Consider the following 16,480-nt stretch of genomic DNA (forward strand, 5'->3'; position numbering starts at 1 on the left):
GATTTAGGGTGAGTGTCAAGGATGCTGATGACGCGATTCATTTAAAGCGAAGAAACCCGTTGTGATAACAGATTGAGAAATATCAGTGTCCGTGATGTAATAATGAATGGAGAATGATAACGCAAACCACCGTTGGCTGCGAGAACGATCATAGGAGGTAGCATAGATAAGCCGAAATAAAATCACAATGCCACAATGTGTTGAGAGTGAATATATTTACCCATATTTGAACTACAAACTTGATCAGATGTCACGGGCTTTGGGTATAAATTTCCGTGCGAGGTTACGCCTTTCATGGGCACGTTGGCGATCTTGTTCGAATGGTGTGTAGGTCACCTTTATCAACTCCATTGGATTCCAAACTACCCGGAAATGTTTGACGTGCATGCGATAAAAATCATACCGAAAAATCCATCTGTCAGCGTGTGTTAATTGCAGAGAGCCCTACCCAAAAAGACAAAAACACACCAGCGTGGACGACCGTTCATCTTCTACTGTGTCCCACAAATCTTTCGCACTGGCGTTTACAAGCTGCATGGGAAGTGTGCCGTAGTGTCGGGAAATGGGGCGCTATCGAAACCGGCTAGCTACCGGTGTCCTACTGTTGGCGGGTCAAAATCGATGGTAAAAGAGTATGAACTCGAACGCGCTGCTTTTCGCTTACCGGTAGTGCAGGGAGTAATGAAAATCAGCGTCAGCGAAAAGTTGTTCCCGTTTAGTTCTGCAATTTGGCTCCTGGTGTGCGCAGTTCGATAAGTATCGAAAATGCTGCACACTACACACTTTTTTTGTGTAAAGTTCAGTGCGGTGTGTAAAGTTGCCTGCGGTGTGTATATTTGCTGGCTTAGTGGAAAAGTATTGATATTTGTAATTACACCTAAATCCACATCCCAGGCAAACAGGTTTGTTTAAAAATGAATTTATTACAGCACGTTACATTCTCATCAATAACGTTTTCCCCTCATTTGATTGTTTTGAACATCATTTGCACATCTTATTTTGCCTGCCGCACAAGATCCACCGATGTTCAATAGACTAACAAGAAAATTAAATATTGACCGGCAAGGTGGATCGATGTTTTTCACTAGTCTGGTGCCGCCGGTTTGTCGATACTGAATCGTCTTTTGTTTTGCTTTCGAATGTTTTGATTCCAACCACAATCAAACCGGGACTGAGGATGGGGTAATGTTTTGATGGGCAATGCATTATGTTGCCTCCATGCATTAGTTCGCAGTTAAACGCGAAGCAGTGCAAAATTTGTCCAAGCACAGGGGCAGGGCGGTTTCGGTGCCAAGCAGGTTGGGTTTAGCTTGCAGTAAGTAACTAATGTGAGCACATTAGCCAAAACCGACATCGACGACATCGAGGTCCCCAAGGAGGCCCAGTGCTGTGTGATCTATTTACCCTTTGGCAAAGCAAATGTGTCCGTCTGTTTGATGTGTGTTAAAAGAACGTGTTAAGGTTTTTCTACGGGATCGCCAACGCCCGCTAACGCCCTCTTGCCTGTGAATCAACACGAAGGTGAGTTGCTCGGAGAGTGCATTGATGCGTTGTATCGTTTTTCCGTTTGGCGGTCACATTTAGAGCCTCGGCTGACGTTTCTATCACGGTAGATATTAGCGGATGCCAGCACATTAGTGACGTGAGCGTGTCGCCAGCTCCGCAAGACGCAATGTCAATTCGGAGATGCGTACGATAAAATATCATTAGTGTCGGCTGACTGACGCTCCCACCACCGAATGACGTCGGCGGTGGTGTGATCGGGGACGCGATTTTAATCAAAAAGCGATGCCTCGTTTCTTGGAAATGATTCAGGAATTGATGAAATTGCAAGTTGAGGTTGAGCTGCGTTCCGTACGTAGCCGCTTGCAGCATATGGAGCAACGGAACGGTTTCTTTTCGCAGCAGGGTTGCTCTATTCATTCGCTAGCGAATGCGTGCGCTCGAAAGGTGTCGCACACCTGCTCCGTGCTTGAGGCTCGAGTCCAATTTATTCACCTGGCGGAGTGTGAGTAATTATTTCTTCCGCAATCGCACATCGCTCAACAAGCGCACTATTAATGTGACACATGGAAATTAACGACGAGCTAACGTGGAGGATAGTGTTGCGCGAGCCACGACACTGCATTGTTCCCTCAACAACCACCACCAACAACGATTCGATCCCCATTCTGAAGCTGCGTTAGATGGGCGCAAAGCATAAACAAAAACGATCCTCGGCTGCGTAGTGTCATGTAAGACAATACTACCTCTTATGGGCGTTTTCATTCCAACTGCTCGCAGGTACGTCACATCTAACTCGTGTGATCTATCGTGCATTTGGGCCTGTGAGATTTATTATTCTTCTCTACGCAGGATGGTTCTTGGCTGACGATTGGGCAATGATACAATAATTAAATTCGATTAACTTAATTGCGCCTCGCACAGCAGTCGACCCGGGAGACTGCAAAACAGAATGATGAATCAAGCATTTCCTGATCCCTTGTCTACTTGCGCACAATTCTACCCGTGTCGGCAACAGATTGGATGAGTGATGAACCAAATTTCCAAAAGAAGAAGTAATTTCCGCCCATACTTACACCTGCACTGGTTTGGTTCGTATGGTTTTGATTTTTTTTTGTATGTAATATTCAAGCAAGCAACCTCCCTAGGCTGAGAGATGTTTTTCCCTCGTCATTACGGGAGGCGGATTCAAGCGGCCATCGTCTAATGGAAGCCGATTGAACATGCTGTTGTTCTTTTTTCTCTCCATTACTACCACAGTTCTAACAACTCTCCCGGTAGGATCTTTTTGCACAAATGCATGCATGATTTTGCAATGATTTTTATCTTTTTACAAACAATCGTAATCACACTTTTCAAACAGAACCTGGACAATGGTAATGAGTGAAGAAATTAAACATGACTTCACTAATAACGCTAGCTCTAACTGTTAGGCTGGGTTTTTTAATGGTCTCATTGGACAAACGTCTGCTCATTTTGCCCATGTGATGACATTTGACAGCTACTTATTTCTTATCACACGCATTGTAATAATCTTTTTAAAAACTTTAACTCATGCTTAACATTTTTATACCTAAACGCACGTTCAATCGACATCAATGACAACAAAGCAAATGCTAGTCATGTGTGCAATTTAATTTGACCACCTAAGTCCCCAAAAATGATTTTCATTTTTATTAAATAACAGCAATCGCGATCGGGAAGGAACAAGATAATTGACTCATCACATTCGGTTTAGATATGTAAATTTTCTTTACACATTTAATTTCCCTCTCGGCATTTCTAGTAGAAGTATTAGTCAAAACTACGTCATTCCAAACGATCGTGTGCATTGTATGCACATTCAAAGCTTCCATTCCAACACGCCCCTCTATAAATGGTCCGTTAGCCCCATTTCGCCACGTTACGTTCGCGGCTGGCCAATCTGTCTACGAAATCATCCGGTTTTTTTCGGCCACCTCAGCATCCTACCACCTGACCCCTTCTTTTCGGCCTACCCATCAACAGGCCTTGATCAGTTATGCTGGGCCTTAGCCACTCAAGGTGCACCAGTCATCTGTAACAGGGGGCTGTGCAAGCTTCCCTTGATCTAATGCGTCCGTCCGAACGGCCAATCGCTTCTAATTTTCGTCGCATCCTTGGGACGTCATTCGATAGGCGCACCACCTCGTTATCCTTCCGCCCTCAGTTTCCTTCCGGTGCGTGTAGTAGCGTTACGTGCCGATGCGGCAAACACAGCAGTTGTCACCGCAGTGTCCGTTTCGCTCTCGCAAGCAAAAAGCGACGTGAGCAGTGACATGATCAAAAACCGCCTTCAAGCGGCTGGTCGAGCCTCACACCGTACCCACTAAGGGGTGGCAGCGTGTATCCATTCTTTCACCATTGTTGTGGTGGCTCCCGAGCAAGCGCGCTCTACTCTTCATCTTACTGTCTCAACCTCACCCTTTCCGCGTGACGAGACTTACACGGGAGGGAGAAACAGCAAGGCAAAGACCCAGGGAGCGGGACAGAGAAGCCTTTTGTCTGTTGCGATCGCACTCATCTTGCGTCCGGGCGTGATCTACTCGGAGGGGTAGGAGTGAGTATATAAACTACCCGTCAACCCTGACGTTGGGTTCATTCGCTGAACTTAGCTTTTCCTCTCCTAACGTTTGCATGGTAGTGTCTTTGGTTCTTTTTGGTAGCTAAAATTTAAAAGTGTTTACATGCTGGCACGCTTTGTCAGTTTGCTTTATTTCGAATGTTTTTCGGTTTTTTTTTGTTGTTTTTTGTTGATTGCTGAATTTCTAGAGACCCGAACAGTTTAGTAGCAAAACGCAACGCCTCCACCGAAACACCCCGCTCGCGTCAGCATCCCGCACAGTGCCTGTTTGACTTTGTGGGGTTTTGGAAACGGGCCGAATCGGGACGGTTCGTTGGCACGGTGGTGATCGGTGATCAAACGTGTAGGGGTGTAGGTCGGTTAGGTGGCTTGGTAGGAGTTGGCCCTATCTTTCCTATCCAATTTCGTCGGCAGCACTAGCCGGCAGTCCATGGCCTATATAGGATCAATCCGAGAGCAGCCAGTTTTTCGGCAATCGAAATTCACAATTGCGTAACGTCCATAGCTAACGATCGCAACCGGTCGTGTGTTAGAGCATGGTGGAAGTTTGCCTACCACTTGTGTGTTAGTGTGTGTGTGTGTGTGTGCCTTGGTGATAGGATTCAAACTATACGATTTTCGATCCTTTTGCAGACGCCTGTCAGCGGTCAGTGAGTGTGGAGCACGGGCTGTTGCAGCAGGTGCCTAGTGATATTGTGGAAAACGGCCTGACCAGGGGGGAAAGGAATCGTAACTAACCTATGGGAAGTTTTCTGTGGTGCTAACCGTTGTACGAAAATCAGCGAAGAATAACAAACAGAAAATGAAAACATTCCACATATGTGATCACAGTGAACGAAAGTGATTAAAAATCATCGACTTTCGACGTTGATCGAAGTAAAAAAAAGAAAGAGCGACGAGGAGCAACAGCCAAGTGTGTAACGAGATTACAAAACTTGATCAGAATAGAAAAGTGAAGGTGTTACCAACACTACTTCTCTCCAAAGCCAAAGTGAAATCGTTTGCTGCGTGAAGTGATATTCCATCTTTATTAACAGGTGAGTTAGTCGGATTTTCGAAACTATTTTTTTTTAAACAAAGACACATTTCGACCCATTTTGACTCCTTGAGGTCGGCAGTTAAGATGCACCATGTGCTATTGCGCCATCAGATAGTGACTCGTTCACTCGCGGTGATTTACTCGCCACCTTTGCCGTGCATAATAGAATGTGCTGTAAATATGTATATCTACAGCTAAACGTGTAATTACCGTATTCAACCTGTCGGCCACACCGTTGGCCCTGAAGCGCACCGCCATTCTACGCCTGCCCGTCCCTTCGCTTCGTTCTCCACGTAGTCTATAATTTATCCACATTTTTCTTGGGACGCACCGTAATCCATACTGGGCCAATGCCTTGGTCAACACACCGTTTGACTTTGAGACCGGCCATGCTTCGGATACTCTCGAGCAGGATGTACGATTGGGTAGGTGAAATGTCAAACCAGTTTGCTTTCCCGATGCAGCCAGTAGCAGCATCCACACCTGCCCTGGGCGTGAATTATTACCCACCGTACCGAGCGAGAGCCGTTTGTCTAGCTGCGAATGGGTCCTGCTTGACGACACCTATTGTTCGGCGCCACGTGACGGTGGAGGCGGAAATCATGGAGACTCCTTTGATTGATTCCCCCAAAACCGTGACAAAATTACCAGCTATCACTCAGCAGCCCATTTGAGGGTCACAAACCTTACGGCCAGGTGTACCAGCGGTTTGCGGCTGTGTGCCATTAGCCCTGACGGCTTCAAAGTGGACATAAATCATGAAACCACTCCTGTCGCACCAAAACCACAGTGCAACCCGCTCTCCCCGTTCTCGGGATTGCTTGAATGAGCAAATTTGCCTTTTGCGCCTCCTCTAACCCCCATTACCAATCGGTGGATGTGTGTGTGTATACTTGTGGGCCATTATTATTTCACCGTCATCTTTTCTTCGCACAAAAGAATGTGCGAACCGGTACGGCACTTCGACACACTTGTGTGCAGTTTCAATGATGAACTATCTGCATCGATCTTTCGACGGGGGAAATGGTGACACGAGGGAATCATAAAAGACGCCATCCAGTTGCTGGCGACAAAACGCCGCACAGACGATCGCACATTTACACGCCCCGTCAAGGGCTTAAGGGCATTGGAGCTCAAGGAAAGGAGGCTGTGCCATTGCGCAAGACCGCAGGGGAGATCGGAGGTTGGAAATCTTTGCGCATCGAAAGCCATTCATTCATTGGGCACGATGTGCTGGCAAATCGGTACATTTCGCGCCATTATTGCATTACAAACCCATCATCGTAAACACGCGGCTCGATGCACATGCAAAATCAATTGACGTCATGTCATGTGCGGATCATGCACGGTTAGAATTAGAAATCAATTGTCACATCATGAGACACACTGTGGCTAGAAATTAAACGCAAAATAAATGCTAGTAAGTCGCTTTGGTCCACGAAATGGATCGTTTATCCATAACCATAAATAAACTAATTAAGTTAAAAATTAATATATTTTTTTTAAATTGCTTTTGATCTATAGCCTTACAATGGGAGCCGACTCGCAGACGAAAACGATTTTGTGCGCAAAAACGCCCGAACTGATCGAGACGGCAATCGCCGACCGAAAACCAGAACAATCACAGACTGATCCGCATAATCGTGCACCGACGGCCGAAAGCCTTGCCGCGGAGCTGTCCCAATCAGACTCGACCCTTTCCGGGACACAGTTTGAGAAGGCGCTGCAAACCTGCAGCAACGTGGTGCACGAAGCAGAGGTAGACCGGAAGCTGAAGGAGATCGGAGCTGCCACGCCCATCCTGCCGTCGGAGATCGGGACGGATTTTAACTTCAAGCGGGAAATCGTTTGGAAAAATGTGGTCGGCTTTCTGCTGCTTCACATCTGCGGCTGGGTTGGATTACATCTGGCTTTCTGGCGATACTGTGACTATCGTACGACGCTATACAGTACGTACCCAGCGAGACTATTGGGTGTATATTTCGGTGCACATTAATATCACAACAACTGCTTCTTGCGTTTTACTCCACCTACAGCACTTTGGCTGATGTACGCCTCTGGACAGGGTGTCACGATGGGTGCACATCGACTCTGGTCTCACCGGGCGTTCAAGGCGAAGCTCTGGCTGAGGATCATCCTGCTGTGGATGCATACACTGGCCGGACAGAACTGCCTGTACGTGTGGGTTCGTGACCACCGACAGCACCACAAGTTCTCGGACACGGACGCCGATCCGCACAACGCAAACCGTGGATTCTTTTTCTCACACATTGGATGGCTTCTCTCTAAGAAACACCCGAAGGTAAGCTATGCGTAAGACAGTGCTGAGAGGAGGCGGAGAACGAGATTGTTGAAAAGCTCCATGGAAGCTGCTGGATGGACGTATGAGGATTTTTACTAATCAGAACTAAAATCATTTCTAATACTTGCCACAGGTGATTGAGTACGGCAAGAAGATCGACATGTCCGATTTAGAAGCAGATCCGCTGATCATGTTCCAAAAGGAGTAAGTAACCGCTTGTATCCTCTCGTAGTTCCAAAGTACTGCACATTTACAGGTCCCCAGCACGTGACAGCGCTCGCCAGCGTTCACGGTCATTGCTCATAATGAGATGCACCTAACCTTCACACAGGTGTCCATCGATCAATTACTGTTGTGAGGCTGAAGTGCCCGCCTCTCTAATGAAGTTTGGCGTGCAATTGAAGCCATCATCGTAACGAAAGTGCCGGCCAGCATCAACATCGTGGTGAAAGAGCCGACCTCCAGTGCGGGCGCTCAGTGCGCCGTGCGTGTGCCACCGCCTTGAGCGACTGACATGGCTGGCTATTTCATTATTCGACGGCCGTTGTTAATGACCGTGTCCAGCGTGTAGCCATTTTCGGTACGGGTTGTCCAAGCCCCGGTGAGATCGTTGACATTTGCGCAGCGATGGAGATGTGTACCACCACCCTCTTTGAATTCTGCTGGCGACCTTGCTGTCTTGTTTTTTTTTCTACTCCAGTAACCGAAATGTGTGCATTCAAACACTTTATCTCACAGTTGCTAGCCTGAAGTGCATTTTGCCATGACGCTTTGCTAGTAGTGGGGGTTGCAGTTGATGAACAACCCACCCGAGTATAATCGATAGCGGTCACCGATAGCTCCGTATCATCCACGCATGCGGGCCAGTCAAATGTTGCACCATATTTATTGCAAAGCTTTCTTCTTCCCTTGCCAGAAAGCTTGCTTAATATTGCTTTCATTAATGTTTTTGGGGGCCCAAATCTTACGAGACAACGAACCGTTACGAACGCACCCGTCAACACAGCCCGAGCCCGTAGTCGCAGTTCGTCGATTGCCTAATCTTTGCGTCGGTCGATGCCGGACCCTTACTAAAGTTATGCAGCGACCGCCATCCGCTCTATCGCCGCGTGACGCTCGCAAGCTCGAAGAGAAATAACAGCAAAACTCACCCAAAAAGCGAATAAAATCCGTCGAATAGTGAAGAAATGAAAAAAGGTGAGACGATAGGAAAGTAGGATCGAGTAACATAAAATCTGCAGCTCGTTTGAATTTGCCAACGATTTTTGGCTATCGGTTACAAGGCTTCGGAAAGACATAAGCCATAGGATGTCGTTCGTCGTTCGGGCGGGCTTACAGCATCTAACGCGCTTGTGCAATAACATCGGAATATAAAATTTAAAAAACGGTTAGCAAACAGGAGCTTACCTTGGAAAATATTTAAATTGTTTTGTTGAAAAATGTACAACACATTTTTTAAACAACGTCACACCCGATGAGTCAAGATAGGACAGTGCTAGTTTCAGGTTTGGGATAGCCTTTGCGCCATATGATCATTCGCATAAATTCACTTTGCACAACATTTCTAGCCAACATTTTAGCATACCCGTTAGACATCGATCGGTTGGTCATTCGTTCGATTTGATACAACACGATTGCACCATCCGACAGTTTGAATGTAGACTCACAAAGGTTTTGTGATCGTGTCTATTGTCTCGTGTTTGGAGAGGATGGAAAATGGTAAAATTTTGAGGCAAGAGAAAGACACACACAAAAAAAGATTTGACCTTGCCACATTTAGCGCGTGCTGTTGTCCAGGGTTGAATATATGAATTCGTGAAATAGAATAAATTTGAACGTTAGCTTGTTTTTGGCAGACCGTTAGTCGGTTGGTTGATTCGTACAATTCATGATGAATCCTTCGTCCGTCATTCGCTTCATTGTGCAACGCATTGTTTCAGACGATGCACGGAAAACACGGAACAACTACATCCGCCACAAGCACGTTGCGATATAGTGGAGAAGGTATGGAGTGAGTTGCAGAATTACAAGGGGTTAAAGGGATGAAGGATTTCTTTATTTCCTGTTCTCATTCGAAAACAATATACAAAAGTTGCGATTAATATAACTAATTTAGATCGACGCGATTTCCCGATGCCGCCGGTTCTGACGTCGATGGTTTGTGGTGGAAAATCCTATCTCATTCTTAAATCTGGTTCGCTATGCCACGGAATGAAGTGTAGTGTTGAAAAAGGCTTGATGAAGCGTAACCATTGCGCGCCGATCATTTCCAGCATTCGGACAAACGCTGATTTTCAACAAACTTTAGCTGCTGTTCAACAAGTTGAGCTACTGTTGCGTTGTACGCATTGACGTACTGTGGCGAAAGGAGATTCTTTTCGGCAACGGCAACCAAAGTCAACCACCTGCAACACGTGTTTAAGCTGCGAGAAGGTTACTGCCCAAAAGCGAACAACATCGCTGGTGTGCCTTCGAGCCATACAGCTGTAAGTAGTAGTGATATCTAGCGTGTTAGCATGTCATCTTGATTGATGATCGATTGGTTGGTGTGTACATATTTTCAATTTTAAAACTCCATTACTGATCTTCTTCTTTCTGGCACAAATGAAACAAATGATGATAAGTTAAATGATTTTTTTTCCAATTCAGCTTCTGTTCGATCGTTCAAGCGATTGTTTTCCGCGTCTAGACTGGAAAAAGGAGTTTCCGTATGTCTTTGTATGTCGGTAGGCGAGATTAATGTGATCTCTTGGCTTTGGCCCTAAATGTAAATCTCAACCGAAATGCTGCGATCGTTGTAAGTGACCTTTGGATTTGATATTGATTTATTTATAAGAGGCGTCCCCGAGGTCAACCTCGTTGGCAACGGTGATTGGCATCAACCGGTCGTTTGGAGTTCTTGTAGTGGATTTTTGAGCTTCCGAGCTGTAGCTTAGAAGTGCGCCCTTCTGTAGTTGCCTCACCATGCATTCAGCAGTACATGCTTTAGTCGCTCCTCACGAATGAGCGACAGGATCGACCGAGCAACGAAATATTTGTATAAAGAACCTTGGGCGACTTTTCGTCTATTGTAACATAGATTAACTCCCGTTCGGTGTCTTGCCAGGTGGAAACAAGGCCATGGCATGATTGATGGCGGTTTAATATCGATTTTGCGATCGTGTTTTTTTACTGTGTCACGCAGGTCGGTCTGATCGTTTTCCGGAGATTGTTGCGTATCGCCAGATACGCACGCATGCCATGTGCATTATATATCAGCTAGATCGATTCACAATTCAAGCATTTTGTGTATGGTAAATTGATAATAGGACATAGGGCCTCCAATAACTGCTCTCTCTCACTCTCTCTCTCTGTCTATTTATCTTTCTCTCTCTTTCTCTCTCTTTCTCTCGCTCTCTATCTCTCTCTATCTCTCTCTATCTCTTTATTTCTCTTGCTTTTATCACGTGTGACTCGGTCCTTGACGCATAAGGTTTATTTTTCTGAATGTATGAATGAAACAATATGTGCCGGACGCAGTGGGAGGGACACACCACGTTACGCAATCGTGTATTGGGGTGTTCAAGTGGACCTGGGGCAACACTACACATGCACACAACAGATCTCACTTTTGTTCGGCTTGCATAAATTATTCCGGTTGCGAGATGAATAAGGCCGTTAGAGACTGCTTGGTTGAGGATTGAGGATGTTGATTTAAATTCATCCATTTGGTTTTTGTTTTAGTGTGCGTCCGGTTTAGAATTTTTGGCTGATATTTAGACTCAGCTGATGATTAGCCGGTTTTTGTTATCTACAGGAAAGAAAAATAACCAAGCGATGCTTATACTCTATTGTATGTGGGTCAAGGATATTACAGTTTGGATCTAACTTAACACAAATATTTTTGATCATGCAAAACCGGATCATGCAAATATTTTTTTAAATCTTATTTTTGCTATTTATTTTTTTTTTTAATTGAACTGTTACATCTTAATTAGGCCATACGGCCCGTTGAAGATTAAATAAATAATAATAATAATAATAAACGAAAACCGGATAGTTCGAAGTTCTTTGTGTGACACCGAGTGAAACAGAAGACACTTCTGTACTAGACGCACACCATAGTGGTGTTGAATGTTTGATGAATTGAATGTTTTATTTTGATGTTTTTTTATAAGCGCGTAGCGGTTGTCAGTAGAAACATTTTGTTACGTCTGGCATCAAGACACGACTGTGTTGTCAAAAAACGTGAAGGAAACGATCAAATATTATTCAGCGATCATTATTTTACCAAATCTTTCTAATCGATGAAAAGACAGATCGTTTTGTGGATCAGTTAAAACGGTTAGGAGCTTAATTTGGGAACGTGTGCAAAAAAAAACGAATAAAAAAACAATATTCCAAATCAACAAAAACCAAACCTTCAAAAACTCTATGTCAGCCATTGCGATAGTTTGCAGTTCTTCAACGTTGAAAGGCGACGGAGTCAATTATGGGTAACCGTGGCGCACCCCAGCGCAATTTTCTGTTGCCGATCTTCTAATGTACGGCCAACCGATCAAAGAAAAGCGCACTTGCATCCGATCCTTGGCGATCGCTGAAGGCTACAAACAACACTCAATACAGAAGGTCAAATCTTTCATGCTTAGATACAACTCTTCTCGTTGGTCCACTGCTACACGATCGAAGATGAAGTGATCGTTCTCCGCGCATCGAGAGTGGGTATTACCGTCCGCACAACCCATTTGGTGCCCCCGGGGCAGTGCGCGTAATTGAACTTCAATTCATGGTCAACGCCGTCGATTCGTGTGCATTCGTACTCAGATCAATACTTATCAGCATGTTGTATAGCGGCTCATCATTGTGACTATTTGCTTTGTGCCTCTGGCTTCCAAGCTTAATTGCGGCGTGTGGATGAGTTTGTAAGGCGGCTAGTAAGAAGCAGCGGAGCACACAAAGTGCCCACACAATCGTAAGAGTTTTCATTCATCTTTCAACTATCCACGTTATCCTTGACTGATCAAATCAATCTGACAGGGGAAGGATCCGAACAGAATCCAATATGCGTATAGTATGTATGCTCCATAGATGTTGCGCAATGGAATGGTCGGTAGCTAAACGCGACACGTGTTTCTGTGCGTGAAAGCACACCATCGGCAACGTGTTCATGATGGGTCTCCCGTGTCCTGTTCCACTGACCTGTCCACAAACCACGTGTGAAGAAACGTTTAATGAATCGGTTAGCCGATTGTCATTAGCGTACAACCAATAACGCAGCGGTCAGCACCCAGCGAGCCAGTTCTCGTTGGCAACTTTCTTATTGCAATCAAGCTATGGACCACATCAGTCCGTCAGCAATAATTATATCCACCGGTAATCCACGCTCCAGGGAGGAAGTCAACGATTCAAGGCCGCGAAACAATCGTTCTACGAACTGGTGGCACGACACATACAGGGCATGCATTAGGCGCGATAGGACTGGTTTGCCTGGTTCCGTGGCCTCCGTGGGGAGCTGACAAGAAATGGTCTTAGATTAGTCGGTGGCAGTAATCATAGCTTTGAAGCGCCTCTTTTTTCTTGGTGCGGCATTGCAATGATGCTGTACAGATTGATCGACACGATTAGACATCGGTAAAAAAACGATATATTGGTTTACTCTTGATATGCAACAGCAGCAGATTAGTGAAGATATAAAAACATCTCTAACGTTGTAGTTCCATGTACATCGGACAACTTCTTTAGATAAGCTCATTTGCCGATGTTATTTAAGTAGTAAACAATTCTTAGTAATGTTGTTTGTGTGGATTGTGGGAATACGGTAACAGGAAGGCAAGCTTTGTATAGGATACAACACTATCACTAACTAACTTTTTTATTTTCTACTTGCAGCCATTACAAACTTCTGTACACAATTTTTGCACTCTTCGGCCCCACGGCCATTCCGGTTTACTTCTGGGGAGAAAACCCGTGGTACGCATTATTCGTGGCGTTCTTCTTCCGCACTGTACTTAGCCTAAACGCGACATGGTCCGTGAACAGTGCAGCACACATGTTTGGAACTCGTCCTTACGACAAGTGAGTACTTTCAACGAGTCCGGTTCTGGTCTGGTTGTTTCTATGGCTGAATGATTTTGTTATTCTTGTTATTGCCCACGTGCAGGACCATGTGGCCGGTGGAGAACATGTTTGTATCATTCGTCGCTGTTGGTGAGGGCTGGCACAACTACCACCATGCCTTCCCGTGGGATTATCGTGCATCAGAGTACGGAACGCCGCTCAATCTTACCGGTACGCTTATTGATCTGTTAGCAAAGTTTGGCGCAGTGTACGATCGTAAAACGGCTACACCGAACATGGTGAGTAGCAATGGGTGGCGCAAACATAACAGAGTTGTGTATAACTTATATATAATGGATTTTTAGGTTAAGAACCGTGTGATGCGTACTGGAGACAAGTCCCACCATACCTACGGTACCGATGAAGGCCGTAGTGCGTTTACGACGCTGTGGAACATCTGGAAGCATCCGTCCAATCCGAGCTACAACTCGATCTACACGCCCAAACCGAAGATACTGCAATCGGACGGATACGCGCTCATTCCGGACGAACTGAAGCAGTCCGAACGGGACGAGGATATACTGTCGAAGGAGAACGAGGAACTGATGCGGCGCCAGAAAGAGGAAGAAAACCGCACCACTGAAGCTAACCAAATTTACAACAAGTTGTCGAAATACATCAAGGAGCAACAGCAATCGGTTCCGGAATCGGTCGATGAGCTATTACTACAGCAGTCGAACAACAATGTGGATAAAACCGGGCACCCAATGCAGGGCAAGGCGGCACTCAACGTGGTCGACTGCAATGATAATGCGCTCGTGAAGCGGAAAGTGACCGTTGATGCTGAATCGTCCACTACAAGCCACTAGTAGAAAACGACAACCGGATGACAATTATCGTTAGTCATGATTTCGTTCGCTTTAGTCGCCCAAAACGAGCATGCATCGGTTCGATCTCTACACGCATTGAAGCACCCGTCACCCATTGCTGATCGTGCCCGGGGAGTCGATGCTGTTCGTTCGGCAACAAATATTTTTAAACACCACAAACGCACACGTGGAGTCTGTAAGGCAGGCAATTCTTTAAGAGATGCTCAATGGATACCAAATGTACAGTGGACGCTCTCGGACCATTGCTACCTTTGCCTACCTCAATGTCAAAGGGCAACCAATTGCCGATACTTGTACTGGCTCTGCTATTTACATATATACTGGAAAAACAAAAAAAAAAAAGAAATGTGAAGTTTTGTACTGGTTCATCTAACATTGAAATCGTACCCGATATTTATCGATAGCAATCACCATACTTTATCCTGAACGCGTTTATGTTTTAGTATGAAGAGTTTTAATCTCCTCCACGAATCATAGCAGTAGCCGATATCAACGCTGTGCATCCCTTTCTAAGATACCTTACAATGATAACGTTGTTTTATGATATTGCGTTTCCCTATCTTTACCGTAAGCTAAGTAACACCGACTAAGAGAAGAACAGATGTGCGGAATTTAAGTCGCAAAGTTCTTAACCTGTACAGGGAGACATCTCTTGTACAGATGTTTGAGGGGATTCTACTCTTTCTTTTTGGGGTGGGGTATACAAAGAAACTGAAAATAAAAAATAAATATAAAAAAAATACTAAGTCATGTTTTTCAACTGCTTAAATCTTAGTGCTTATAAGAGCCCCATTCAAAAAACTAGGAACTAGTGGCGTCCCAACGCCACAAATACACTAAACGATCCCTTAACGGGGTCAGAACGATTCAAGCTCTCGGCTCAAAGGCTCGCCGATTCACTTAAAGTTCTAAAAGACTTCGTTTAGCAGACGGTAAACGACTGGCGCAAAAATAGCAAACAATCTGATAGCGCTGTCTGGGGACAGTTGGGATAACCAGCCAATGCAGATTTCCACGCTTCGATAGTTTTTCACATTACTGTTGTATGTGGTTTCATACCAAAGGAACGATCAGGCGGCAAACTGATGGTGGCAACATCAGCAACTCTATTAGTTCGGGTTGGGCCGTCCGTTTCTATGCGTACAACATGGGCAACTCACCGGAGCCTGGCGAGCTTGATACGCTGCACGACAGTGAGATCGCCGTACATCTCGTATAGCTCGTCATTATAGCGACTCCTCCATTATCCTTTCACACATACAGGGCCAAGAATCCTTCTGAGCATCTTCATCTCGTTTCCAAGCCCATAATATGCACGATATACAATGTACAATGCGTCTCCGAATATCGCTGCTGATGTCGTTGCCGAAAGCAACGGCCGTCCCAAGATTGCAGAATTAGTTTACCGTCTCGATTGTCACCGTCAACTAATACACTGTTTCCCAGTTGGTTTGAGTCTCCAGCAAGGAGGTACTTCGTTTTCATTGCATTAAGTCTTAATCCAATTCATGCTTTATCGCGTTTGAGTCAGATGTCCGATTATGTCGATGTCATCCGCGAAACCAAGAAATTGGAGAGAGCGGTAAAGGATCGTGTCACGGATGTCGTAGTTTAGCCCCGCCTTTCGAATGACACCTTAAGCCCGCATTAGAGCCCCAGTGAAATTTATCGTAAAATTTTGGGGTTTTCTGCTATATTTAAATAAATTTTAATCAGAATATGGTTTCTCGTGCACCAAAAGAAAGGATATAAAATTCCCCAATTATATAGACAATAAAAAAATTGAATTAATAAATTAAATACATTTCCTTGCGATTCCCCGATTTCCCTACATTATTTCAATACATTTTACAGACTAAACAGCTGGGGAATTGAATATCCTTTCTTTTGGTGTACGATAAGCCATATTCTGATTCAATTAAATATAGCAAAACACCAAAATTTCACCTTCAATTTCACGCAAGATCTAAAGCGACCCTTACGAGGTAATGTTGAAGAGAAGACAGGAGAGTCCGTCACCTTACCTCAGACCCCTGTGAGATTCGAACAGTCCCGAAAACAAGTTCGATAGCCTCACCTTACACTGCACCCCGTGCATCGTGGCCTCT

General features: G+C 45.1%; 1 protein-coding gene across 2 annotated transcripts; it reads left to right on the top strand.

Moving 5' to 3' along the window:
- Positions 1 to 4,089: 4,089 nt before the first annotated feature.
- Positions 4,090 to 14,701, top strand: LOC121588922 (delta(9)-fatty-acid desaturase fat-7-like). Of its 2 annotated transcripts, none has more exons than XM_041907376.1 (8): positions 4,090 to 4,161; positions 4,739 to 5,142; positions 6,669 to 7,093; positions 7,181 to 7,446; positions 7,580 to 7,650; positions 13,315 to 13,500; positions 13,586 to 13,781; positions 13,848 to 14,701. In XM_041907376.1, the coding sequence occupies exons 3-8, from the start codon at positions 6,676 to 6,678 to the stop codon at positions 14,349 to 14,351; spliced, it is 1,641 nt and encodes a 546-aa protein (XP_041763310.1). In that variant the 5' UTR covers positions 4,090 to 4,161; positions 4,739 to 5,142; positions 6,669 to 6,675; the 3' UTR covers positions 14,352 to 14,701. The 2 variants fall into 2 exon arrangements, with proteins under 2 accessions (XP_041763310.1, XP_041763311.1); XM_041907377.1 differs by having other exon boundaries at positions 4,125 to 4,183.
- The last annotated feature ends 1,779 nt before the right edge of the window (positions 14,702 to 16,480 follow it).

The sequence above is a fragment of the Anopheles merus genome, chromosome 2R, assembly GCF_017562075.2.
Source record: "Anopheles merus strain MAF chromosome 2R, AmerM5.1, whole genome shotgun sequence".
Taxonomy (NCBI): Eukaryota; Metazoa; Arthropoda; class Insecta; order Diptera; family Culicidae; genus Anopheles; species Anopheles merus.